We start from the raw sequence: 26,809 nt of genomic DNA, 5'->3' as shown, positions 1-26,809 counted from the left end.
CAAGAACATCTCCAAAGATGGTTCTCTCGTTACTCCAAACTAAATACCTGTTTGGATTGGTATATACACAAAAACAACATAAAAATGCAAATATAGAAAGTGTATTGATTCCCACAACATGCCCATAAGTTAAAATAAGACAGAAATCCAATACTCTTAGCTTAGTCATGTATGATTTTTCATGAACAATCACATAAAACCTAAATCCCCAAATGTTGGAATTTAAAGTTCATGGCAACTTAAATACATATATAAACTGTGGAAAAAAAGTACCATTATTAGACACGGAAAGATGATCAATTTATAAGTGACATATTAATAGTGCTTCTCATCAAGAGAGTTAATTAGTTCTAATCTAACTTCAAACTCTTTTTAAACTTAATTGATCAATAAGAATTTAAACACAATTTTTTAATAATTTATTAATCTTCAAGTCAAACTGAAAATTCATTACAATTGATTCCCCCAACTAAAATATGCAACGTAAACATTGTGTTTATATTGCTAGTATTATAGATTTATACATGGAGATCACCATAAACAATACTGTAGGTCAATCAAAATAAAACTGTGTACAGTCGTGTAATACAAGATATGTTGGAATAGATTTTTAAAAATGTTATCGTCTTAAATTTAATCTTTTATAGTCTGGTAAGTTCAGTAGGTTACTAGAATTAGAATTGAAAACTCGATTAGAGCTATATTGAAAACTCGATTAGAGCTATTAGAGAATCCAAATAAACTGGGGGGCTGAAATTCCAAGTTTACAACAAGTTATATGCCCACAAAAATTTCAGGCTGAATTTAAAAGTATAAGACAAAGAGTCTCAAAATCCAGGAGCGAAAGAAGAGCAAATTTTTTTTTTTTTTTGACATTTTAAATTGGTTTGAAGCAGTGTGATTTTTATTGTCTTCCATTAACAAGTCTAAATGACAAGTTTCATGAGCTTGAAATTTACATGAACCAAAAGGGTAATAACAGTGAAAGACTTACCGAAATCAAGCGTTTCTAAAAAGGACACATGGGCTGGAAACCCATCAATTTGAGTTTGGGAATCGATTTTGGGTCCGCCCACAATGACTTGGAGTGGAAATGAGAAGTCAGAAGCGTGAAAAGGCTTTAGCTCTTTAGGTTAAAATATAAAACAATATTGAAAAAAAAAATAAATAAATAAAACCAGAAAATAAACAAAAAAACATAAACAAAGAAAAATGGCGTCTTATAGTTTCCGCTGAAGATGAATCATCACATTTATTTATTGAATTATTTTTAATTTTAAATTTGACTTTTTTAATATTATTTTATTATAAAAATGCTGCTTATGACTAGATTATTAAACTTCGTGGCAGTTGAGGTAAAAAGTATAATGACACGTACTGGTAATAAGATGCACGTAGCACTATACTACTTTTGAATAATGCTAGATATTTTTAGCTAGCTATTACATATATATATATATATATATATATGAAAATTTTACGGTGAAAACAGTCTGTATGAGGATCACAGGTTAGTGACTGTTTTTTATAGTATTAATGACGGTTTTTTAGAAAATCGTCATCAATATTATAAAAAATCGTCACCAATACTGTGGTTCACATGAAGACCGTCCGCACCATAGACGGACTGTATATATAAATCTATATATATAAAGTAATTCTACGATGAAAATCATCTATATATGAATTGTATTTAAAATTAATGTTTTTTAAAAAAAAATATCGATTTTGCTATATATATATATATATATATATTATCAGAGCGTAAATGGCAAAATCGACTTAAAAAAAAAATGTTGGTTTTGGATGTAATCTGCATGCAGATGATCTGCATCCTAGAAATTATATATATATATATATATACATTCTTTACTATTATTATTATTTTTTTATTAACATTACAACTTATCAAAACTGATAAGTGAGATATTTTATCCAGATTAAAATTTGAACTCAAAATCTAATGTGTATTTTATATTTTAGGAATACATTTCCTCTGTCTTCTCTAGTCTCTCTATTAAAACATATTAAACTCAACATTATATTATAACATAACAGCAGGAGTTATTCTTCCATTTCCTCGATTAATATTTCATCACCAAAAGTTATTAGGTGACTTTTAGTTTTACATATGTAATACATGCTCAATTCGCAACTTAAATTATTTTCCACCTCAAACGACAAGGCTTTATTTGCAAGACAAAATGAACAAAAGCAACATTTCAAAAACCAATAGTGTCGTGGTCTGCTATAAATTATTTATACTTTTAAAATATCAAAATAAATGAAAAAATTATTATAGTGATGCGACTCTGAGGTGTTTCAAATTTGTTTTTCCATACTAGATTTTTTAAAAAGATTAAAAAAAAAATGTAACCAATTATTATTTTTCTACATTGATCTGATGGCCATAAATGTAAAAAATATAGCAAAATTCAAAAAATAAAAGACCAAATGTTAAAGTAAAAATAGTTCAATAAATCTGATGGGCTTCAATGCTATGCAGCTTCGATGTCTGACGTGGCGGCCCTGGCTCATCATGTCTGACGTGGCGGCCCTGGCTCATCAAATTGCGCATCACAAGGATGATAAAAAAGAGCAGTGATTTTTGTAACACCTTTTTTTCACAAACTCGACTCTGAGATAACAATAATGACACGCACCAGTGCATGTACAACCACTTGTTTGAATAATGCTGGATATTTTTGGCTCCTTTCCTTTTTCCTATATATATATATATATATATATTTTAATATATATCTTCCTAATTTAATTTCTCATACTTTTTTCTGTCGACCAGGATTTCCTGATCTTTATTCTCTGCCCACTCATGTTAACAGATTAAATTCAATATTATTAGAACATAACAAGATGAGTTACTCTTCCATTTCCTCAAATATTTAAAATTCCATCACCAAAATTCTGTTCCGTCAAAACATACCCAATTCGTCCCAAAAAGAAAAATAATATTATTAATAATAATAATAAACAAAAAAAGAGAAGTAGATTCGAGCTCATCTCTGTTTCTATTACTGGATCTGTTTTCCATTTTCATCCTCAATTTGTATAAATCCTTTTAACTAGTTATTGATTAGGTGAATGTAGATTTGTAATACATGCCTCAAATTCACAAACTTTTATTATTTGCCACCTCAAAGTAACAAGGCTTATTTTGCAAGCAGACAAACACAACAACAAACAACAACATCTTCTTAAACAGAGATGCAACAAAGTGGGTGAACTTGTTTAGTTCTTAGTGATGCGCAATTTGACGCGCCAGAGCAGCTCCATCAGGCAATGAAGCTACGTAGCATTGAAGCCCATCAGTGCTCAAAGGTGGAGAAACCCCAGAAGAGCATAAACAGCTCCCACAGCCTCTCTTCATCACCTTCTTCTTTTCCACATCTTTCACGTCCTTCAATTTCCCACCAATATCCAACTTCCCCTCAAACCTGCATTAATCATAATATATATCCATTAGCATAATATATACATATAATTTTGCTATGATGTGTGATGTTATCTAAAATCTAATGCCTGATTACATGGATCATCCCACAAACGTCCACCATACATGGGTGATGTTGCCCATCATTAGCACAACAATTGTATCTATACACAACAATAAACTTTCACCATATATGGGCATTAGTTGCCCATTTTAGCAAAACTGTAGAAACAAAATTTTATTTGCATTTAACTATCTATCTATTTATCTATATATATATATATATATATAATCATAAGGTCATATTCTATTGGGCATCCCTGCTCATGTAGTCTATTAGCGACAATAAACTGCTTTTTTTTTAACATTGATTATATATAATTGGCAGTCTATTGTCGATTGGAGCCCATAGTATTGTGGGCTGTTTTGCCCACTAGAGTAAAATAGAATATATATGGAATATATACAAACCCACGTTTGAACTAGTTTCTCAAAGGAGACATTGTTGGCCATGAGCATCTTGGAGAGTTCTTTGACACCGGGGGTTCCAGACTTGGTGGTGGTGTTGTAAGCCAGCATAGCCTTGTTGTAATCTTCAACTTCTTTTCCCACTCGTTCGACGTGGGTTTCATTCTGCGGATCCATGTCTTCCATGGAAGCTACAAGAGAACGGACATGGTCGGTGATCTTATCGAGATGCTGCTTCCTCAGGGTGAGGTTCCGAACGGTCTGAAGCGCGTTGTTGATGAAGGTTTCGGTGTAGGACAAGATGTCACCCGCAATAGGAGCCCGAACGGTGTCGTTCAGAAACCTACCCTTCAGTTTTCCAACTTGGTCTAGGAGTTTCATCACTGACTCGTAGTTGGTTTTGCAATCCCTGAGGTATTTGACCCGGTCGGGTTCGGAGCTGAAGTTCATTTTTTGCATGTTGAGTGCTTCTTGTTTGTAGAGAAGCTCCGCGAGATGGCGGAGCTTCTCATCTCTGAGAAAAACAAGGTTGTAACCACCCATTTTTTCGAAAGATTAATTAGTAAAGAAAAAAGGTAGGAAATATTAAGAGCAAAGATGGGAAATTGGGGTTATGATGGAGGAAGAAAATTGTTAAATGATGGATTATATAAAGCCAGAATTTGCTTTTCCAAGGAACGTGTTTTGGTTTGGAGGTGTTACATGGAGATCCTCAACATCCAGAACTAGCATATAGATAGAGTGGAGCCAAGAATAAGAAATTATTGGTCCATGATTTACGTTATGGATGATTCAGCTGAATATTATTTAATTTTGTTATTTTATGTCGGTTTTCTAAATTATATATTATCTAATTTTTAAAGAAAAAAGGTTAAAAAAAAATGAAAAAATACAACAGAATTTTAGGAATAAAATGTTTATTTTTTAGTTTTCCAACAAAAAATGATAGACGAAAAGAAACCGACTCGAACTATCACACTTGTGGATCCAGATATCTTTTTTATTCATTAAAAAAAGAAAAAGAAAAAAAAATTCCCAAGCAAGAGAAAAAGCGGAGAAAAGTTGGGGAATCACGTGTCTCTTCAATCGCTTCTTCTCGTACTTTGTCTCTGGCACAGCTCCTTTGCCTTCTGCAACACAAGACTATGTACTACTACACGTAGAATAAACATCTTCCCCTCCAAATTATCTGTGTTCCGATATATTTGATCAATTTCTGGGCTACCAGTTATACCTGTTTTCTACTGTCAAGTCCTCGATTTTCTAATTTTATTTTTTATTTCCGAAATTACATTTTCTTTCGGATCAATCTAAATATATGCTTCTTTTATTTTATTATTAAATTTTTTTTTCCCCTTGTATCTTTAGAAGAAGCCCGATTGCTAAGGGGAAAATGACATTAACAAAATTAAAAATTAGAACCAAATAATTTTTTTTTCTGTTGTGTGTTAGCTAGGAATTCCCTATTTATTTATTTATTATTTTTTTTTCTTTCTATATTTCCTTATCAACCAAACCAAACATAGAAAACATTTGTATTCTTTTTTCCTTCCACTTTTTTTCCCAGCTCTAATCATTGCCTCGTGGTAAAAGTCACACATGTTTGTCCCACCATTGTTTTAGAGATGGGAGCACGTACTGTTTTTGCACAGTAAATTTTTTCAAAATTTATGTATAAATATCATATATATATATATATATATATATAGAAAGAGAGAGAGAGAAAGAGAGCGTCTATGGTACGGATAATCTGTACGTAGATTATGGATATTGACGATGATTTTTGTAGAAATTATCATTAATATTATCACACAGAAATAAATATTAACAAAAATCATCATCAATATCCATGGTTATGCATGCAGACCGTCCGTATAGTAAAATTTTCCTATATATATATATATATATGTTAACTAAGTTGTTTTACATAATTATAAATTATTAAATTTACATAGCGTGTAATTAATAAAAATAATAAAAGATGATATGTCTCCACCATATGCGAGTTTTTGTCAAATTATTGGTTATGTGTATGCATCATTATAACATATTATAATATTAATGTATTACTAACAACATTTTCACGTGATATATCCCGCAACTTGAAATTTTGATTTAAACAACTATTTGGATAACATAGTTAATTAGTTATATATATTTTCCATACTGGATTTCAGTGTTTATTTGCAAAAAATTAGATCAGTGGACAAGCGCTGCCAACCTGCTGCATACATATGGATAGACTACAAAAAGGAAAATTGCTCAAAATTGATATAAATTGCTGATTTTATAAATAAATAATTATTTTTTATTTGATTTATAGCTGTGAGCATCAATGCATGCGTATATGCATTCCTTTTTTAATAACAAATATAGCATATAAGAACAATTGTCCAACGTGGCATCCAATGGTATATTTATCTATATTAGTTTTAATTCATGGGATACCATCTTACATATCTATGTGAGCAGGCAGAATTCAAGTCGAAAATGTTGTTGTTTTTTTTTTTTTTTAATTTTAAATTTTCATATTGATATTATGAACGTAGCTAATAAAGAAAAAATATTATGTACTGATTTACTCCCAAGAAACTAACCTAGAGTTCCGTTCCAAGTCTAACTAGTTGAAAATCATTTAACTATCCATGGTCCATTGTAATGGTCCTCTGTAGCACAGACGATATAAGTAAAATTAAAAATTAAAAAAAAAAAAAAAAAAGCCTCGTGTTTTGCTTGTCCATTTGTTCAACATACGTATAAAAACCAAAAATTCCGGATCGAAATAATTCAACTAAATAGTACTATTAAACAAAAACCATATATGATCAACCAAAACATTGTCTTGTACCCAAAAAAAACAAAAAAACAAAAAGGCCTTGTCGATTTGAAAATTATTTTTCAAAAGTTGTGATTTTTTTGAAAATTATATTTTTCCAAAAGTTTTGATTTTTTTATAAATACGATTTAATCAATTGAATAATTTATAAGTATTTGATATATTATGACATATTAGTAAAATTTATAAAAAATGTAATTATGGTAAATTTTGTACAGTGGTATCGTTTTTTTTTTTTTTTTAAATACACTATACAATACTAGTGTTCTATATTGTCATTATTATTGATTAGCACAAACGTATTATTCAGTTATCCTATCGGAGCTAAGTGAAAGAACGTTGGTAGATATTTTATACTATAGGCATTAACTGCCCTCCTTAAGTAGTAGGATGGTAAATTGTTAGCATAAGCAGCTTTGGGATGCCAATGTGTCTGATTGCAGATATCTCTTTTCATCTCTTTTTAGGGAGTATTTGGGATGCTAAGCCCCACTTGACATTATTCAGTATATAGTATGGTGCATCAGATTTACACCTGCTATATGCTTTAAAACATTTTCAATATATTTATTTAATTTATGGTTTTAAATTGTTTAATTAATCATTTTTTAATTTATTTAATTGTTTTAAATATAATATTTATTATATTATATTATTTTCATCTTAATTTTACTTATTTATTAAGAATATTTTTGTGATTTTTTTTAATGATAATATTTTGTTTCATTTTTATTTTATTTTACTTTATTTCCTATAATGATATTTAAATATTTGGAAATACAAAATTATGGGATTTGAGAAAAAGATTTTAAAAAAGAGCAACTTTCCAAATTGAATGAACTGGTGAGGGATTTTAGAGAAAAATCATTTTCTTAAACATTTTATCCTTTCAACTATTATTATCATCGTATTTATTATAATTATTATTAATATTACTGTTAATATTAAAATGTACCACGCACTAGAATGATTAGCATCTCATTAGTTTTCTAACTTTTTCAACCCCATCTCAGAGGTGTAGGTAGTTACCGGATCGATCGTGAAGCTGCACATCCCTTTAATTGCATCCTTCCATTGTTGTATTCAAGTAAAAATTCTTCTTTCTATCTTTCTGCATTATTATTAGTATTTCTTCTATTTTTGTAATATCTATATTTTTTAAAAATAATTTTAGACTGCTCTGATATGGAAATGTGGACTTGGTGTTTTGTATAAAACAATTTTGGTTAATTAATTAATTATTTTGGACTATGTTCTTTTATTTTTTGTAGTATTGCAATCTTGTGGAAATTTTATAATAAGGATGAAGAAATACGGTGATTGCATACTTTGGAATGTATTTTTTATGTAGAAAAATTTGAAAAAAATTCAATTCAGAGAGATACTGTTGGATTTTTTTTTTATATAATTTTCATTGGAGTTTCCCTAGTCAGGATTGGTCTAAAAGTGCCTCAATTATCATTGTCATTTTAAAAATAAATAAATAAATTATTTGATTAATTTATATTTGTAAATTTGGTTTAGTAGTAAGATCAAGCACCACTAACATGCTTGTATATCGACTGACATAAATTGATGATTTTATAAATAGTTTAATAAAGTTAAAAAACTATTTTTTATTTGATTTATAGTTGAGAGGATCCATGTATACGTATGTACATTCCATTATTTATAACAAATTTAATATATAAGAATAGTCGGTCCAACATGGCAACTAATGGCATATATATTAATATATGTACTTTTTAAATTAATGATCAGAAGAAGCTAGCAAAGCGGATCGATCTAAGCAGTTAGGCCAATAATAATAATAATAATAATAATAATAATAATACATGGAAAATTGTAAAAATGGTTGGTCAAGATGAGCTCGAATATATTTAGAGTAAAAGCCTGCAGTCAGGCTCACAACTTCAATAATTGAATATTCGAACCCAAAGCCCTCCATCGTCCCATATAATCATGTGACTAACTAACCTTATAATGCTACTTTTGATGTTTAGGATATTTTCAATATGGGACGTGATACATCCCGCAAGCTTATCTTGAACATATATTATTACACAACAAACAGACACGATGACACTGTTAACCCACATGTCATCTAGCAAGCTCATATTAAATTATTTGTTATTCGGATAATTTTTTAATTAGAAAATATTATAAATTTGAAAAGAATCCAAAATAAAACAGACATTTAAAGCATATCTTCCACGTCATGCTATTCGTAAAATAATTAATTTTTATTATAGAGATCGGTTAGCCTTTTTGTTTGAGTTGGATAACATCGATCACCGACACAATATATTTTAAGCAAAATTATTAATTTGGAAAAAATGATAACAGTACAAAAACAAATAATAGAAGAAAATTATTTTATTTTTAAATATATGAACTCTAAACTATTCTTAAATATATTTTACCTATACAAAATCAAAATGAATTAGAGCATAACAAACCAAAGAGTTCTAGTAAATATAACTATTTTTTTTAAAATCATTATAATAATTTATTATTTAAAAGGTAGAGAAGTATGTCCCAAATCAATGATTAATGTAAACGACATATCAATTGAGCCAATTTCATTTAACTAATATAACTAAATTTTGGATACCAATGATATAATAATACTTATATAGCTAACAAATTAACCAGTATGACCATAATAATATAGATGAACGAATCCCATAAAACATTATTACATTATTTGAGGTAAATGTTAAGTAAGAACAACCTAAAAATCAATATTAAATTTTGACATTTGCTTTCTTACAATTGGGACAACATTTTACCATTTTTTCTGCCCAAGTGATACAATAAAAAATAATCAGAATTTAAGACTTGATTTAAAAAAATAAAATAAAAAAATAGGCTGTCCTAACCTAAGACTAACAATATATTTTCTTTTATATTTAAAATTTGGTAAATAAAATTAGCTTCTCAAGTATTATTGATAATTTGTATTAATTGGTTTGGTTCAGTAGTAAAACCACTAACAATATATCTATTGGTTTCAGATTCAACTAAATTATTGGTGAAATTTTTTCTTTTTTAATTGAGAATATATTGTGATATTCGTATATATAAAAAAATAAATTATTGCCAATCATTTATATTATAAAATTCAACAAATATTTGTAGGTCCACGTGGGACGTGCTTGTTCTTCCACAAAAAATGATATGATCGAACAGCGTCACCAGTGACGTGTTGAAAGCTGCGAAGTGGTTGCTCAATCCTAAAAACTGTAAATCTCGAGCCCTGCTGCGTCGACATGCATTTTTATGTTACAGATTTACAGTGTGTGAACTGGTTCACATAGTTTGCATGTATATCTATATCTATATATGTACATCCTTGTATAGGGCAAGTCCATCACTGAGTACTTAAGCTTCAAACACTTGTAGTAGAGTTTATAGCTCCAACCCAAAAAAAAAAAAAAAAGCAAAGCGAAACTCGAGAAATGGGTTCCAACGTGTTTGGCAATCCCATCACAACTGCGACTCTAGAAGCAATGCCCGAGTACATAGGCAAGGTGATAACACGCACAGACAGAGCTCATGTTGCTTTGAACATGAAAAATGCCGAGGGCAAAGACGTCAATGCCCGTAAGTTCGTGGAGAATCTGAAAGAGAGATACGGTAATGGAGTCTCCACACTCTGCCTAATTTACAATGCCACAGGGGATACTTTAAAACATGTCGGTTATCATGATTGGAGGGGACACATTGGAGAATCTCCATACCCAAATGAGATTGCCAATGGTCAGTGGGGTGCATATTTGCACGTCAAGACCTCCGGAGCCGCTACCGGATCGATTGCTGCCACCGTTTATCGCGGTAAGAATGAAACCGGAAAAGACTGTGATTGGATGCTGTCGTGGTATAATCCTTGGTCTGGCAAGAATAGGGTAAGTTTTTTTCTTTTTCTTTTTATTTTTTATTTTTATATATAAATATTAAGGTCCTACTAATATAAGTTAATTAATATCTTATATGGGAAAGGTAAACAGTATTGTATAAATTAACTAATAATCGTCATGTCAGCTTAAGTAAGAATGAATATTGATCACTATTGATAGCAGATAATATTTTTGTAATTCTTATATATTAATAGGAATTTAAATTTAAATATAGTTAATTTAAATTTTAATTTGAGAAAACCTATATCATTAATTTTGTGTTATAAATTAGGTTTATACTGAGATCCGTGAAGGTCACCACTACGAGGAAGATCATTGGGACTATATCTACAACATACTAAGCAATAAAGGACTCAGTTACACTGATACATGGAATGGATGCATCTCAACTGTGACAACTGGGGTTTCCACATCGCCCATTTTTGAGGGAATAATGAAGTTAGTTGGTGCCTGAACACCCATGGTTTTGCCTTCGATTAACCATGCTCAAACTAAGGCTGTTATGGAATCAAATTTCAATCGCTTTGTCATGTACGCATTGAGAATGACATTGTGTGTGTTTATGTTTATGTTTAATTAAATAAGCTCTGCTAGCAGCAGGGAAAAATAAAAATTGTACTTTATCTTATGGCATGAATAAAATATGAAAATTTCAAATGAATATCAAATTTCAAATTATGTACTTGAACTTATGTTCTAAATAAAAAGAACAAATAAAATGAAAGAACCACTAAATATATTGAATGAATATCCATTTATCTTCTTATTAAGACGCTTATATATGTTACTAAATCATAATGAAGACTTTATTTTATTTTATTTTTTTCAATATGGGATTGAAATTGGACATTTGTTCAACAAACTAGCAACTTTAATGAACTGTTCCCATGAAGACTTGCAAAATTCTTAAAATACTAATTAGGTGAAATTCAGATTAGGAGTAATTTAGAAAAGAATTAATTATAGTATTGCTTTATCTTTAGATTAAGGCTATAAAGCTTAAGATATATAAATAATTACGAAACTAACTTTTCTTTTTTAATTTGGTTCAAAGATTTATATATATACATAAAAGGTTATGGTTTATTTTCAAGTTGAAATCATCACCAAACATATTTTTCATTAACTCAGCTTGTAATGAGACGAAAAGGAATTGAGAAAAATCTGTTTTAATTATCAAGGCATACTTAAAAATAACAAGTAATTGCCATGGAATTGGATGCCGATTTGACACACAACCACATCCATATCGAACACCACAAGCACGTGTTTGCAAGCAAAGGCGCAGAACGTTCATCGACCATACGCTTTTGTAAGAGTGTAAGGGAAACGGACACAATTATTTAAGTACCGGGTAGAGAAAGACTACCAGTGCCGTCCCACGTGAACGGTGACCACGGTCACGTGCAGAATTTTCAGTTGCATATAAGTCTGTGCCGGTGCATTATACGATGTGCTGCTGATGTTTGCTCCATTTCACGATGACTTTGGATTCTTTTACTGGAAAAACCTACATGCAGTTGTTGTGCAAGTGATATATATGATTGATATATAAAGGGTAATATAAGCCAATAACAATTGAAACAATATTAATTTCTTCTATCAAAATGGTTTTTCTGGCTTCTTGACGCTTCAGCTCAGCCAATGTTACTATCTGACTATTGTAGTGACTTCCTAGTCTTCATATCATCCTCTAGCTACTTGTTTTTCTTTCATCTTTGTATATATTTGTTTTTCTAACACTTTTTATTTTTAACATACAATCATGTATTTTTTATTCAAATTAATTATTTCATAAAAATTATATTAATAAAGTGGTTACATATTATCCGATTGACAAATCACAGCTGGGATTTAAAAACGAAACATAAACAATCATGGAAAAAACAAGTAAAAGATCTAATTCTATTTAACAATTTATTTATTTTGTATAGATATTGTATATTATATCTTTTAAGTACAATTCACTCATCCATTTTTTAATATATTATAATGCAACAAATTATTTGTCTATTATAACATGGATCCAGATCTTTTATTCCCTTTCTCCTGCTTTCATCTGTATCTACCACATATGACACCACATCATTTAAAAACATTACCATAGAAATAAAAATAATTAAGTGAAAGTAATAACTGGTTTTTAGTATTGGGTGTAAGCTTCTATTAGTTTTTGGACAGAAAAAATGACGCTACAAGATCTTCATCCTAACAACACAATGTGAAATTTCAAATTAGTTAGAAGCCAAAGAAATTTTATTCATATGGCGCGCGCGAGCGACATCTTTAAGATAACAGTACAACTTTCCCATTCTGACTGCTGGGAGCTAGAAAGAAGCTCTCTTTCATAACATTATTACAAAACATAGTTTCATAGCAAACATTAGAACACATTATTGGGAAACACAGAGCGAAGAACGTAATGACTGCCTCAGAAGCCTTAATCATCCTTGTCCACAAACAATTAAGGTTTGCTAATTTTTGGGAAATGCCGATCAGGCATCAACTAACTTCATTACTCCCTCAAATATTGGTGAAGTGCTACTACCAGTGGACACAGATGAAATGCACCCATTCCAGTTATCAGTATAGGACAGTCCTTTATTCTTTAATATGTTATAAATATAGTCCCAATGATCTTCCTCGTAGTGGTGACCTTCACGGATCTCCGTATAAGCCTGTAAATATTTATACATAAAGCAATTGCATCAAAATAATTAATAAAAATATGTAATCCAAATTATAGTCTACCTGGTTATCATCGAACAATCGGCTCCATGGATTATACCACGAAAGCATCCAATCGCAGACCTGTCCGGCCTCATTCAAACCGCGGTATACGGTGGCCGCGACCGATCCACTGGATGCACCGGATGTTTTGACGTGGAGGAACGCACCCCATTGGCCGTTGGCAATTTCACTTGGGTACGGAGAATCCCCGATGTGTCCGTACCAATCATGACTGCCAACGTGTCTGATAGTGTCTCCCGTAGCGTTGTAAATTACGCAGAGGGTAGAGACTCCATTGCCCCATTTCTCTTTCAGATCTTCGACAAACTCACGGGCTTTGACGTCTTTACCCTCTGCGTTTTTCATGTTCATGGCGACATGAGCTCTGTCTGTTCGTGTAATTTTCTTGCCTATGTATTCAGGCATTTGCTCTAGCGTTTTAGTTGTGATGGGATTGCCGAACACATTGGATCCCATATTGATCTATAGCTTTGAGGTATGTTTAGTTGCAAAATCCGTACAGGTTTCAAGTATGAGCGGTTTGTGATGGAGTTGCAATGCAAGCGGGGTCATATATATATATATATATATATGTATATACATGATATGGTGACATAGACCACTTATAGCTGCAAACTCCAGAAATATTAGGTGGGATCCATAAATTTTATTTAACTGATATTGCAAATATGTATGAAAGAAAAATATTATTTGTAAGTCCGAAATTTAGCGATCTTTTGTTCAAAGCCCCAGTTTAGATATTTAGACATTTTTTGTTCAGAGTCCCAATTTAGTAATTTTTTATTAAAAACTTTTCAAAAGATTACCCATCTTATAAATGTCCTAGTTTAGCAATTTTTTATTTAGAGCTTTCTAGAAGATCGTCCATCTTAAGAGTGCCTATGACGCATAAGTTATAAGATTTTTTGTTCAGCTAGTAGTGCTCAGGATCATAATGGGATTTTTTTATTCAAAGTTTCCTAAAAGGTCTTCTATTTTAGAGTGATAAGGACCGCATTCGTATGAGATTTTTTTATTCAAATCTTCACAAGAGATCACTCATTGTTCTCACTTAACCAAGTTTAACTTCAATATTCTTTCAAACTTTGAAACTTACTACTTTAAAAAAGCTTTGGTGTTATAAGAGTAACTATCATTATATATTTAATCATCTCCTGATTTACACCCAAACAATGTGGGATTGGACATCAAATACCTTGCTAATGCCCTATATCTGCCCACACTGGTCATTATAATCCACCTCCTTATGGCTCACTATTCTCACTGATACATTTCTGGTTAGATACAGATTCTGATACCATTTGTAATACACCACTTCTATCAGGGGATCTGTCACTCTCTACCGATATGAGTACGCTTAACTTCGAAACTCTTTCAAATCGTGAAGCTAACCACTTGAAAAGGCTTCGGCTTCATGAAAGTAACCATAATGACATTTGAGTCATTCCCTAATCTATATCAAGATAATATAAGATTGAACACAAAATAACTTACCAGTAGTTTGCACCATCCACATTAATCGTCACATTATTCATCAACATTGATAAATGATTATCAATAAATCTATATGCTAAAAAATTTAAATAGTTATCAAATTCATTTTTAAAATTCTAATATACAAATAATAAAATTACTTAATTAAATTAAAATTTATCGTATAATGCAATAATCTTTGCCTCATGAAAAATCGTCACATCATTCATTAACATTAATAAATAATTATTAATAAAATTTATATACTAAAAAAATTTAAATAGCTATCAAATTTATTTTTAAAATTTTAATATAAAAGATAATAAAATTAATTAACTAAATTAAAATTTACCATGTATTATAACAATCATTAAAAACTTATAGAAGATGAGGTTAAGTGCCTGGTATAATTTGAAATGGTACAGATGAGGTGGTACCACAGCGATATTTTTTTCTCTAATGCAGAGCTAGTTAATCGACAAACACGCCGGCCACGTGTGTATTGGCAAGAAGAACAACCACACCCACCGGATGTCACCAGTGACGTTCTGCCACGTTTCGGTTACATGAAAGTTTGTGCTGCGTTTTGGGATTTGCCGTTAGCTCCATTTAACTGTGTCCGGCTGCGGTGGTGGTCCGAAAAAGCTTATCTAGTCGAATCAGACAGCAGGAATAATACCGTAGGTTTATTTGGGGCAAATCAACCAGGACGTGAAGTCTCAGAACTTTGACGGTGATGTGATTTTTGTTTTATTTTCATTCTTTAGTTCAATTATTTCGACAATTTGAACAGTGTCTATATTAAATGTTTTTGTCTAGGAATTTGATCACGTGCTCTGTTCGGGAATCTATCCATATCTTATCGATATAATGATATTAAGGTAGTATATGAATGGTCTCTTAGTTATATCTGATTATTATTATTATTATTATTATTTTAATTCTATTCCCTTAAATTGAGCCCGCCCAAACGTAAAAAAAATGATCGCATTATTGGGCTGTCCCTCGTCATACAATAATTATTATTATATGTTAAATTATTAATTAATGCATACCATATAAAATATTGCTTATTATGTCCAAAAACAAAATAAAATAGATACAAATATTCTACATAATATATCTGCCAACTCATACAGCATGCTGGCGTACGTTAGCCCTTGTATAGTAATGTATATAATATCCCATACTTTCATATACAAACAAATCCTGCCAATAATCAATTAAATAAATAATTTAGTTTTCTGTACAGGGAAAATAAAAGGTTCGTTTAAGCATTTTCTTTTGTTTAATCAGTAATCTAAATCAGCAATAATGTTTGTCCTTGTCAATTAATTTCTAACCAATTATAGTATCAAATGGAAATAACAGACATATATATATATATATATATGAAAATGCTATTGTGGAAAAAATTGTCTATTATTTAATGAGAAAAAAAATTATCCACTGTTTAACGAGAGAAAACTATCAATAACAATTAAATTGTGCAGATTTAATAACTATGGTAGACGATTTGTCCCAAAATAACAACCGTTTATATATACATATATATATATGTATATATTATAAAAAAATCAATTATATGAATTATAACAACATATCCGGTGGAAAATGTTTAAAAAATGATAACGTGATTTTGAAATTAGTGTCGATTTGAGCTTTCCAATGCAAATACTAAAATGCCACGGCAAACTATAGCATAGCAGTACCACAATTTTATTGATGTAAAATAACAAGGGCAAAGTTTCATCTTCTCCAAGTTGCCGTTATGGGGCACACTTTTAAAATTTGAAAGTGTCATTTTCTAGTACCATACTTGGTACCACAAATGGCATTGTCAAAATATAGCATACTTTATTAGAAATGCAAAAGATAATAGCAATACTATATAGCACATGTTTATGTTATTCAGTATGAAGCAGTTAATTAATAATTAAGTATAATTTGGTACATATCTAGCTTCTTCCTTTTTCTTTTTTTTTTTCCTAAATTAAAAAGGAGGGATGATTTAAAAGCTATGATCCAGGACAAGCTTGGTATACAAGATGACCATTATTCTGTTAATCATTGTCCTTAATTAATTGAATTGATTGAAAAATTTAGTATCAATTAGTTAATTGAATTTTGATTGAAATATAACTAAATTATAGAAAAGTTCTACTCGTCATCATATTATCATCACATTCAGTACCGATGATTACTATTTAAACCCATATGTTCATGTTATTACAAGTTAATTAACTATTATAAAAAAATTAAATGCACTTAATTAATAATGAGTCAATGACCGTATCAACAATGAATCGAAATACTAATAATCAGCAATCAGTGTCACAAGTAGCAAAACTCTTAATTATAGAATACTAAAATATAAATTAGTCATAAAGAGCATTTTTAAGGAGACATAATAGCAAAACTATTTTATATGGTGTTCATTATTTTAGTAGGAAGACTATATTTGTTAGAAGAAACTATACCAGCTATAAAATTATTGGTTTGTTTTTTCTTAGTAGCGAAGAAATTATTCCTACTAAAACTAAATAAAGAAATAAAAAGGACAAACCACATGAAGAAATATAAATTATTAATTTAATAACTTGCTGAACCATCCATGACGCACGTAAATCTAGAAAAAATTGATTGGTTTCCTTATTCTGTGTCGGTGCAACTGGATCAAAATTTACTATCCCCATTTTCCTGTTTTGATTCTTATCTAATCCCTAATTAAACCCTATATTATTTTAAAAAGCAGTTACTATTATTATTATTATTTTTTTACTTTGTTTTATTTTATTTATTTATTTTGTATGTTTTCAGATGAGTTATGCATCTAAATCTGCATGGTTTTGCCTTTAAATACCAATCCCAAATCCATTAACAAATCGCCGCCCACTAGTCTATAAGCATTTTTCCATATCTTTTGCTCTTTATTATCACTCTTTTTCTTTAATTTTATTCCTTTCAATAACTCTAAAATGGTGGCCGACCTCGTTTTTCTCAGAGATGAGAAGCTTGGCATACTTGCCGAGCTTATTTACAAACAAGAAGTGCTCAACATACAGAGCATTCAATTCTCTTCAGAAAACGAACGCGTTTTATATCTCAGAGATTGCCGTTTAAATTACGAGACCATAACCAGTCTTCTAAATGAAGGTGGTGAATTGAAGACTAAGTTCCAGAACGACACCGTTCGTTCTCCTATAGCTCTCAACTTGTTTTCTTATATAGAAAACTGCATCAACAATTCACTTCAGTTGGTCCAGAACTACACCGTTCGAAAGGACTATCTGGAAAAGATTAACGAGCATGTCCAATATTTCTTCACTTCTCTCAAAGAGTTGGACACTCAGAGTGCAGACGATGTTGAAAATCTGGTCAAGGAAGTTGATGAATACAACAAAGCTATATTGGCTTACACCCTCAAGTATAGAAGTCCAGCCTCTCGAGAATTCTCAAGAATGCTCAAGGCCCAGAATATTACCTTTGAGAACCTAGTGGCAACGTACGTAATTAATTAATTATTCTCTCCTCTGGAAATCCTCGATAAATATTTGTCCAGAATTAATTCATCCTATTTTACATATATATATATATATATAGATATATACATCTTATCTAATATTAATCTATACAACTGATGCAGCTATCAGGCCAAGCTTAGTTATCCAGGGCCATTCAATGACCTGAAGGACGCTCAAAAGTTGCGAGTAAGCTACACTTTACTATTTGGCTGTTCTCAATTAAATTTTCAACTCAAAATAAAAATAAAAATATATATATTTTATATAATATATATATATATATATATTTTATTTTTTTTTGTTTAGGTTTATGATGAAATAATGGAGGCATCTGGTCTGGGAAAAGTGATGGTTGATGAATTCATAGACGAGGTTAAGAATGTGGCAGGAAAAGCCGTACTGCTGTTCAACGCGGGTTCCATCGCGTGGGACTTATTTACGGCAGATCATGTGATTTTAGAGGCAACAAAGATTGCCATTGTTGAAATTGCGAAAGTAGGTGGAGCACAGCTCGGAGCCATTGTTGGAGCTGCTTTGACAACTCAGTTAACGGGGGTCGAAGCGTCTGCTATATTCGTAACCATGGTTGGAGCTCTGAGTAGCTTTGTTGGAGCTTTCATACTTGGTGCTGCTGCTGGTTGGTTGGTTAGTTTGATCATTGGCTCTGCTGAACCACCTCCTAAGAGTACCGAAGGGCTTGTTTTCCATGTAGCAGAAATGCCTGACGGCGCAGCTCTGGCTCGTCAAATTGCTCATCAGTAATTAAGAAGATGAAGAAGAGTGAAAGAAAGAAATATAATAAAAATAATAAATTAAAAAAAAAAGTAAGAATCAGCCTCACTCTGCCGTAGCAGCATGAATAAGGAACCACTTTGTCCTGTGCACCACTATTTCCATGCTGATGAATATATATACATATATATATATATATATATATATATATAAAGTTATTTATATTCCATTGAAGTTTACAATAATAAAATTTTCAAATAATAAGAATCTTTTAAACCAAACCTGTTAATTTTATGTCCAATATAATGAGTAATATTTGCCGAATATATATGCACCCTTTACATTCACATTTTTTAAATTATAGCTCCGAGTTAAATTTTCCTTTTCAATTAAATAATTATTGTTATCTCAATATAAAAAAAGTTATGTCCAATATTGCAAATTTATTTTATGAGCGATGGCACTTTTTGATAGTATTTATTTACATTTTCAAGTTCCTAAATACTAGTGCTATGAGTATTATTGTTATTTTTTTCAGTAATACCATAGATATCAAAATGTTAATCAAATTAATTTACCAAATAATGCGTATTAAAATGTTATTGATTAAATATTTATATAATTTATATATTAAAAAGTAAATTCTTAAATGAATAGGTAAATTAAAAAATAAACGAATTAAATATTATTACATTATTTAATAAATAAATTTAATAAATATTTTGGTGAATATAGCATTATAGTTTTTTTTTTTTTTCATGATATAATATCAGAGGAAGTTGAGAACATGCATGATGAATTTAATAGAATATCAACATTACCTTTTAAGTTTGTCCAACGTTATAAACTTATAATCTATAAAAATAGATTGAAAGAAATTTAGACAAATGTCTACAGGTGTTAGTGGCTAGTATGGTAGTATCACAATGCAACAGTTATTAAATTAACTTCATAATAGCTTACCACTTTGATTCTTACAAATGTTGATTAATTTATTTTAATGAGCAATAGTATCATTTTAATATAAATGTTTAGAATTTTAAATTCTAATACCATATTAAATCAACATAATTTCCAAAAGAAACTAGTACGCAGTCATATTTTTTTTTTTAACAATAATTATGAATACCAAATCTTATGAGACACTAAAATAACAAAATATAATTTCAATTTTTTATATTTATCCTTATAAAACCCAAATCGAATAAACGCAAAATTTGTCTATTAAAAAAAAATAAAAATTTCTAATTACAATGCAAAATTACTCTATACAGTCCTCACAATTTTATATTACCATAATATTCCTATTAAATTATTACCAAAAAATAATACTCTATTAAATTAAATTCTTCTCCCCATTTCTAGGTCCATGATCATCCTCACCTTTATCACTATTCTTGTGACACTTCACATTAACATTGTGGATAGGGTTTCAGGCTTTAAATAAATCCCTTTGTTGAATCTTTGATTAATTCCAACATTCTTCTGACACGAGCAACTATCTTGCTTTATAACCATTAAACTCTGTCTTTGTGCCTTTAGCCTTAAAACTACTCCAGCCATGGTTTCAACTCCATGAAATTATTGATAGAATCATTGTACCATAAAAGTTGCTTCATATGAAAATGTTGATGGAGAGGCTGGCTAAGTTTGAAGTCTGGTGCTTAAATGGCTGAATTGCCAAAATGGCCTACATCAAAATCCAGAAAGAAGAAAGAAGTTTAAAAATAAAACAAAACAAAACAAAAAAAAAAAAAAAAAAAACTATCTTGTATTTGAAAGATTCAAAATTTTTGCACTGTGAGCAAAGATTGAAGAATAATTGACAAAAAAATTAACAAAACAATCTGCTTTACAATCTTCTTTTGGTATTTCTTAGTAAGTAACATTAATCAATTTTCCTGCTGAGTAAGACTTTAGTTAGGCTGCTTGTTTGGAAACACGTGAACGGCAAGAAGGGATCATCAAATTACCTTTCTGCCCTTCTGTGCCTCGTTTTCTGGTTTATCCGAGTTGTGGTGAGATTCAAATTCAAATTTGGGATTTTTGCCCATTTTAAAATCTTTGAAAGATGATCTTATGCAAACGGGCAAAATAATAGAAGACAGTTTTGAAGGCGACACGGTTTTTGTTTTAATTACTATTATTTTATTTTAGTGTTATGATAATATATTGATTATTGACTAACCGACAAGCACATATTATGCAGCAATGTGATCACGTATTTGGTTTGGGAATATATTCTATCTGTCTATCAGATATTGTAGTTTATTATATTGCGAATTTAAAAACTATTTTGTGAATTTCGGTATATAATTTTAAAATGAATCCGTGCTAAAAACGTATAAAAAATGCGGTTATAGAGTAGCTTTAATTATATTTGACTTTTGCTTTTTAAATGTGCTAAAAACTCTACCTAAACGTCTAAATGTTATTTGTTTCTTCTAATTTAATTGCACCTACCTAAAATGTGCATCTTATTAATAAATTGATTTGCCACAATATTCTCACATAAAGCAATTATCATATTGTTTTAATAAAAAAAAGCGTCACTACCCAGAATAAGCACACTCCTCCAAGCATGGTTGGCAAAGAAACAGTACACACATGCTCCTCCGAATGTATATACCTTCTCAAATAATGAGGTTCCCGCGCTGTCCCTTGTCATACAATAATTATGATATATTTAAATTGGTAAATCATTATAGATCCACCATAAGCCATGCCAGATCAATAGTTACGTCCCAAATATATATATATATATATATATACAGTGGGGATATCCTCCGGACGTCCGGATGGAGGAAAAAAACGGATGAAACATGTGCTTTAATTGTTAGCTGTTGGATGGCAAGGAAATAGGGTGGACGGTCAAGATTATATCTTTTTTTTTTTTTTCCCCCTCCCATTCAACCTTCTTCCTCCCCCACCCCTCTTCCACCCGACACCCCATGTGAATTAGGTGAAAAGTAGAAAAACATTTGAACTCCTATTTCCTTCCTCTCCCACCTCTCTTCCACCCCATTCAACACCATTCGGCAGCCATCACCCACTGTAAAGACCACCCACATGTCGACGAGCCAGCCAACACTAGCTGCATACTACGTACACCATTCTCTGTTTTCAGCTTCCGATAAAAGACCACCCACATGCCCACAGCCCACATCTATCTTCCCTGCTCCATCTAATCTAATAAACCATGATCCTTATTACCAAAAAACTAAATAAAATAAAATAAACAATGATCCTGATTTCCTGACCACCAACCACTCTTCTTTATAATTTTTTTTTCCCAAAAGAAATACAAAACTAAAATGTCAATGTGTTAGATAAAAACTCCACCGTGTCAATAAATTACACATCTTCTGTTAAATGCGAGTAAATATGGTGACAATACGCTTCTAGAACTAGAAAATTACATGATTTAAATAGGGAATCCACCTAAGTTAAGAAAAATTAAAGGTTTGTGGAAGGCCAGTAATGTAGTTCATGAATCCTCACCCAATGACCACCTATCTTCTGTCTTTTGTGGTCTGTATCACTTCGCCTTGCAATGTATTTTACATGTTGAGTGAGAAGGTGCTTATGAGTTGAGCCATAAGTTCAGTTTGAACACCACTAATTTACACTGCAAATTCAATGAAATCCAACGACCAGCATCTCAATGCAAATTTCCTTGCACATCCACCTGCACACTCAGCTAAACAACAACTTTCCACTACAACAACCACAGCACAAGCAGCAGCTAATTATGCACGTTATTAGCCACAGTGGGTGGTATGTATGAGCTTACAGTGGGTGATGACTGCCGAATGGTGTTGAATGGGGTGGAAGAGAGGTGGGAGAGGAAAGAAATGGGAGTTCAAATGTTTTTCTACTTTTCACCTAATTCACAGGTGGTGTCCGGTGGAAGAGGGGTGGGGGAGGAAAGAGAATGAACGGCAGGGAAAAATTAAAAAAAGGAAGATATAATCTTGACCGTCCACCCCATCTCCTTGCCATCCAACGGCTGACAATTGAAGCACATGTTTCACCTATTTTTTTTCTCCATCCAGACGTCCGGAGAATAGCCCCACTGTATCTACATATATATATATATGTTTCTATATATTATCTCATTTATGTAGGTGTTCATAAACTTGGTCTGTAATGCAACCATTAAAAAAAAAATATATATATATATATATATATGGCAATGACTATTAAACTCCTCCTATGTCCAATTTATCAAAAAATAAGTATATAATATTTCAACTCTTCGTAATCTGCCAACTCATCGCATATATAAGTAATGTATATCCCATACTTGTATACAACCAATCCTCTCAATAATCAAATAAATAAATAGTTTGTCTATTAAAAAATTGGACAAATAAAAATTAGTATAATAAATTATAGACAAACACTCTTCTACTAATAAATTTAAAAAAGTCCAATTACTTCATAAATATTAATTAAATATCATTTATATACGATTAATATTATGATTATTAATAAATTTAAAAAAGTCCAATTACTTCATAAATATTAATTAAATATCATTTGTGTATGGTTAATATTACCATTAATATTACCATTGATATATTTAATTTCATTTCGGTTTTAAATATAGAAAAATAAACATAACAGATAACTCATTGTTTAGGGTATGTTGGTCTAAAATACCCAAAAAAAAAATTTCTTCTAAACATCCAAATTATTATTTTTAAACAATAATAATAAATTTGAAAATTAATTATATAATTAAAAAAGTCTTAATAAAGCTACTTTTATTTTTTGGGATATAACAAATGATTCTGAATAAGGCAGATAATACCCTTTTTAAATAATAATTATTTTTTGGAGCAAAATAAAGTCTTGAATAAGGTTAATTATTTATTTTGAAAATAAATAATATTTTTTTGAATAAATAAGGGCATAAATAAAGCTAAGTTCATAATATTTAGTTTGAGAAAGATAATAGCCATATATGGTCATTTTTAAAATTGATTCAAATAACGGAAAAAAAAAACTTTGATTTGGACTAATGGGTTAATTTTAGGAATTTAAGAAAATTTTTATTCTTGATTTAAAATAATGTTTGTGTCCTTATCAAGTTTTGAAGGTTTTCACCTATAAATAGACAATGAAACAAATGATTTTTCAATTTTTAATCAATCAGATATACAACTATTAAACAATATTTTTTTCCTTAATTCAATTTTTATTATAATATTTTTTTATTATAAAAAAAAATTATTGTTATTTTCTTTTATCTCACTTAGTTGACTAAATTTATATTTAAAATCTTCTTTGTTATAAAGCATTTAAGAATTTTTAAATTGTTTGTTCTCCACAAATCAGTACAATTATCTATTATATTGCATAATTTTTATTATTTTATTATCATATTTTATTTATTTTTCTCATTGAATTTAGAGTGATATGCTTACACCCACTAAAAAAGATGCCCAAATTGTTTTATTTTTGCAAAACTATCAAATAATATTAATGAAAATTATAAAACTGATAATAAATTTAAGCTTTGATCTTTATCCATAAAAAATAATATAATTAATTAATTTAATTTGATTTAAATATAATTAGTTATTATAGATCATTTTTAAAATCATTAATTGTAAATACATATACTGTGCATCGCACGTGATCAATACTAATATATATATATATATATACATATTTTTCTATATAAATATATAATATTATCTCATTTATTTAGGTATTCATAACTTGGTCTAGTAATGCAGCCATTAAAAATATATCTTCTAGTCTCAGGTTCAAACCTTAATAAAAGTGAAAATTCATTTTCCCATTTTGTAATTAATTAATTTAATCTGATTTAAATATAATTAATTATTATAGATCATTTTTAAAATTATTAATTGTAAATACATATACCGTGCATCGCACCATATCAATACTAATATATATATATATATATATGTTTCTACATAAATATATAATATTATCTCATTTATGTAGGTATTCATAACTTGGTCTAGTAATGTAACCATTAAAAATATATCTTCTAGTCTCAGGTTCAAACCTTAATATAAGTGAAAATTCATTTTCCCATTTTGTAATTAAAATATGTAAATATATATATATATATATATATATATTCCTATGTCCAATTTATCAAAAAATAAAATAAAATAAATATACAATATTTCAATTCTTCGTAATCTGCCAACTCATCCCATATCTAAGTAATGTATGTCCCATGCTCGTATAAAACGAATCCTCTCAATAATCAAATAAATAAATAGTTTGTCTATTAAAAAACTGGTTTGCTACTTTTTTCGCCTTTACGTACTCCTCCTTTGTCCAATTTATCAAAAATAAATAAAATATATAATATGATATATCAACTCTTACAATCTGCCAACTCATCCCATATCCATATAATGTATGTCCTATACTTATATACAAACAGATCCTCTCAATAATCAAATAAAAAAATAGTTTGTTTATTTAAAAAAAAAGTTTGTTAAGTTTTTTTTTCTTTAATTAATTAATAATCTCTATCAGCAATGGTGTCAACTTTGAACAACTTTCTTGGTTCCATACTTTAATACATGTGATAGTCAAGCGTCCTATCCAATACTTCAAGTGTCAAATAATCCAAATAAAAAGTAAGAATATTTCTCTGAAAAAGCTTATTCAATTGTATCATTCAGTAGAGCATCTTCAATACAAAACACTCAAAGCAATTATAAAGTAATTCTCACATTTTAGACCAAAATGACAAAGCTATATTTTAGTATAGTATTACAATTGGAAATGCTAAAAAATATGACAATGCCAACTTTTTACCAACACAATTTAATTTTTTTTTGTCTTTTAATTATTCCTATTAGCTCCAAATCTATTTAAATTTAGGATATGTGCTTTTCAATATACGTGTGTGTGTATATATATATATATATATAGAGAGAGAGAGAGAGAGAGTAAGGTATATATATATATACAGAGTAAGGCTACGGTGCAGTCTGGCACCAAAGTCGATATTTTTTTAAAAAAACATCGGATTTGCTATTAAAAATGTCGACTTTGGCACTGATCCATATGCAAATTGTCGACATTGTAACCTCATCCTATATATATAATTTTGTTATAGCAAGTTTTAGTGAGACAACTCAACCAACTAATGGCTATGACTACTAGTGTTATTTTCACAAATCCTATATATATCACAAATCCTATATATATATGTATAGGATTTGTGAAAATAACACTAGTAGTCATAGTTATTAGTCGGTTGAGTTGTCTCACTAAAATTTGCTATAACAAAATTAAAACTATGTTTGGACCTCTCATATGAGGGCCTTAATTGAAAAATATATAAATTTACCAAAAGTGAAACTAATTGAAAAATCAAGAGAACTAAAATGTATTTTAATAAGTCATGGACTCATGGACATGGTGTGGAAAGCATGCATGTTTGTTTTGGTGTTTCCATCGGCCCTGCTAGTAATCGTGTCCTCAAGCAAGGAGTTGCTTTTATATAAGAAACCAACGCCTTTTACCTATTCTTTACTTTGAAGCGTACCACAATTCCTCCTTTTTGTTTTTTTTTTTTTTGAACAGGTGCATTCCTCTATTACCAACTTGTTTGTCACATTACCTTAGGATAACAATTTTGATATTATTTTGA

The 26,809-nt window shown here is 29.9% G+C and overlaps 4 protein-coding genes across 4 annotated transcripts; 2 read left to right on the top strand and 2 right to left on the bottom strand.

Annotated features, from left to right (window-relative positions):
- Positions 1-3,117: 3,117 nt before the first annotated feature.
- Positions 3,118-4,624, bottom strand: LOC112493413 (uncharacterized). Its single transcript, XM_025079196.3, has 2 exons — positions 3,924-4,624; positions 3,118-3,452 (listed from the first exon to the last, which is right to left on the bottom strand). Exons 1-2 carry the CDS (start codon positions 4,457-4,459, stop codon positions 3,254-3,256), a joined length of 735 nt encoding a protein of 244 aa, XP_024934964.3. The 5' UTR covers positions 4,460-4,624; the 3' UTR covers positions 3,118-3,253.
- A 5,490-nt stretch (positions 4,625-10,114) lies between these two features.
- Positions 10,115-11,340, top strand: LOC107430576 (23 kDa jasmonate-induced protein). The gene is made up of 2 exons (XM_016041424.4): positions 10,115-10,660; positions 10,944-11,340. Exons 1-2 carry the CDS (start codon positions 10,214-10,216, stop codon positions 11,124-11,126), a joined length of 630 nt encoding a protein of 209 aa, XP_015896910.2. The 5' UTR covers positions 10,115-10,213; the 3' UTR covers positions 11,127-11,340.
- A 1,585-nt stretch (positions 11,341-12,925) lies between these two features.
- LOC125419146 (23 kDa jasmonate-induced protein) lies at positions 12,926-13,935 on the bottom strand. The gene is made up of 2 exons (XM_048464461.2): positions 13,424-13,935; positions 12,926-13,350 (listed from the first exon to the last, which is right to left on the bottom strand). The coding sequence occupies exons 1-2, from the start codon at positions 13,877-13,879 to the stop codon at positions 13,168-13,170; spliced, it is 639 nt and encodes a 212-aa protein (XP_048320418.2). The 5' UTR covers positions 13,880-13,935; the 3' UTR covers positions 12,926-13,167.
- A 3,863-nt stretch (positions 13,936-17,798) lies between these two features.
- Positions 17,799-19,182, top strand: LOC107430526 (uncharacterized). Its single transcript, XM_048463556.2, has 3 exons — positions 17,799-18,401; positions 18,543-18,606; positions 18,727-19,182. The coding sequence occupies exons 1-3, from the start codon at positions 17,875-17,877 to the stop codon at positions 19,180-19,182; spliced, it is 1,047 nt and encodes a 348-aa protein (XP_048319513.1). The 5' UTR covers positions 17,799-17,874.
- Positions 19,183-26,809: the final 7,627 nt, after the last annotated feature.

This window comes from Ziziphus jujuba, chromosome 6, assembly GCF_031755915.1.
Source record: "Ziziphus jujuba cultivar Dongzao chromosome 6, ASM3175591v1".
Lineage (NCBI taxonomy): Eukaryota > Viridiplantae > Streptophyta > Magnoliopsida > Rosales > Rhamnaceae > Ziziphus > Ziziphus jujuba.
This window is presented reverse-complemented; position numbering and strand designations above follow the sequence as displayed.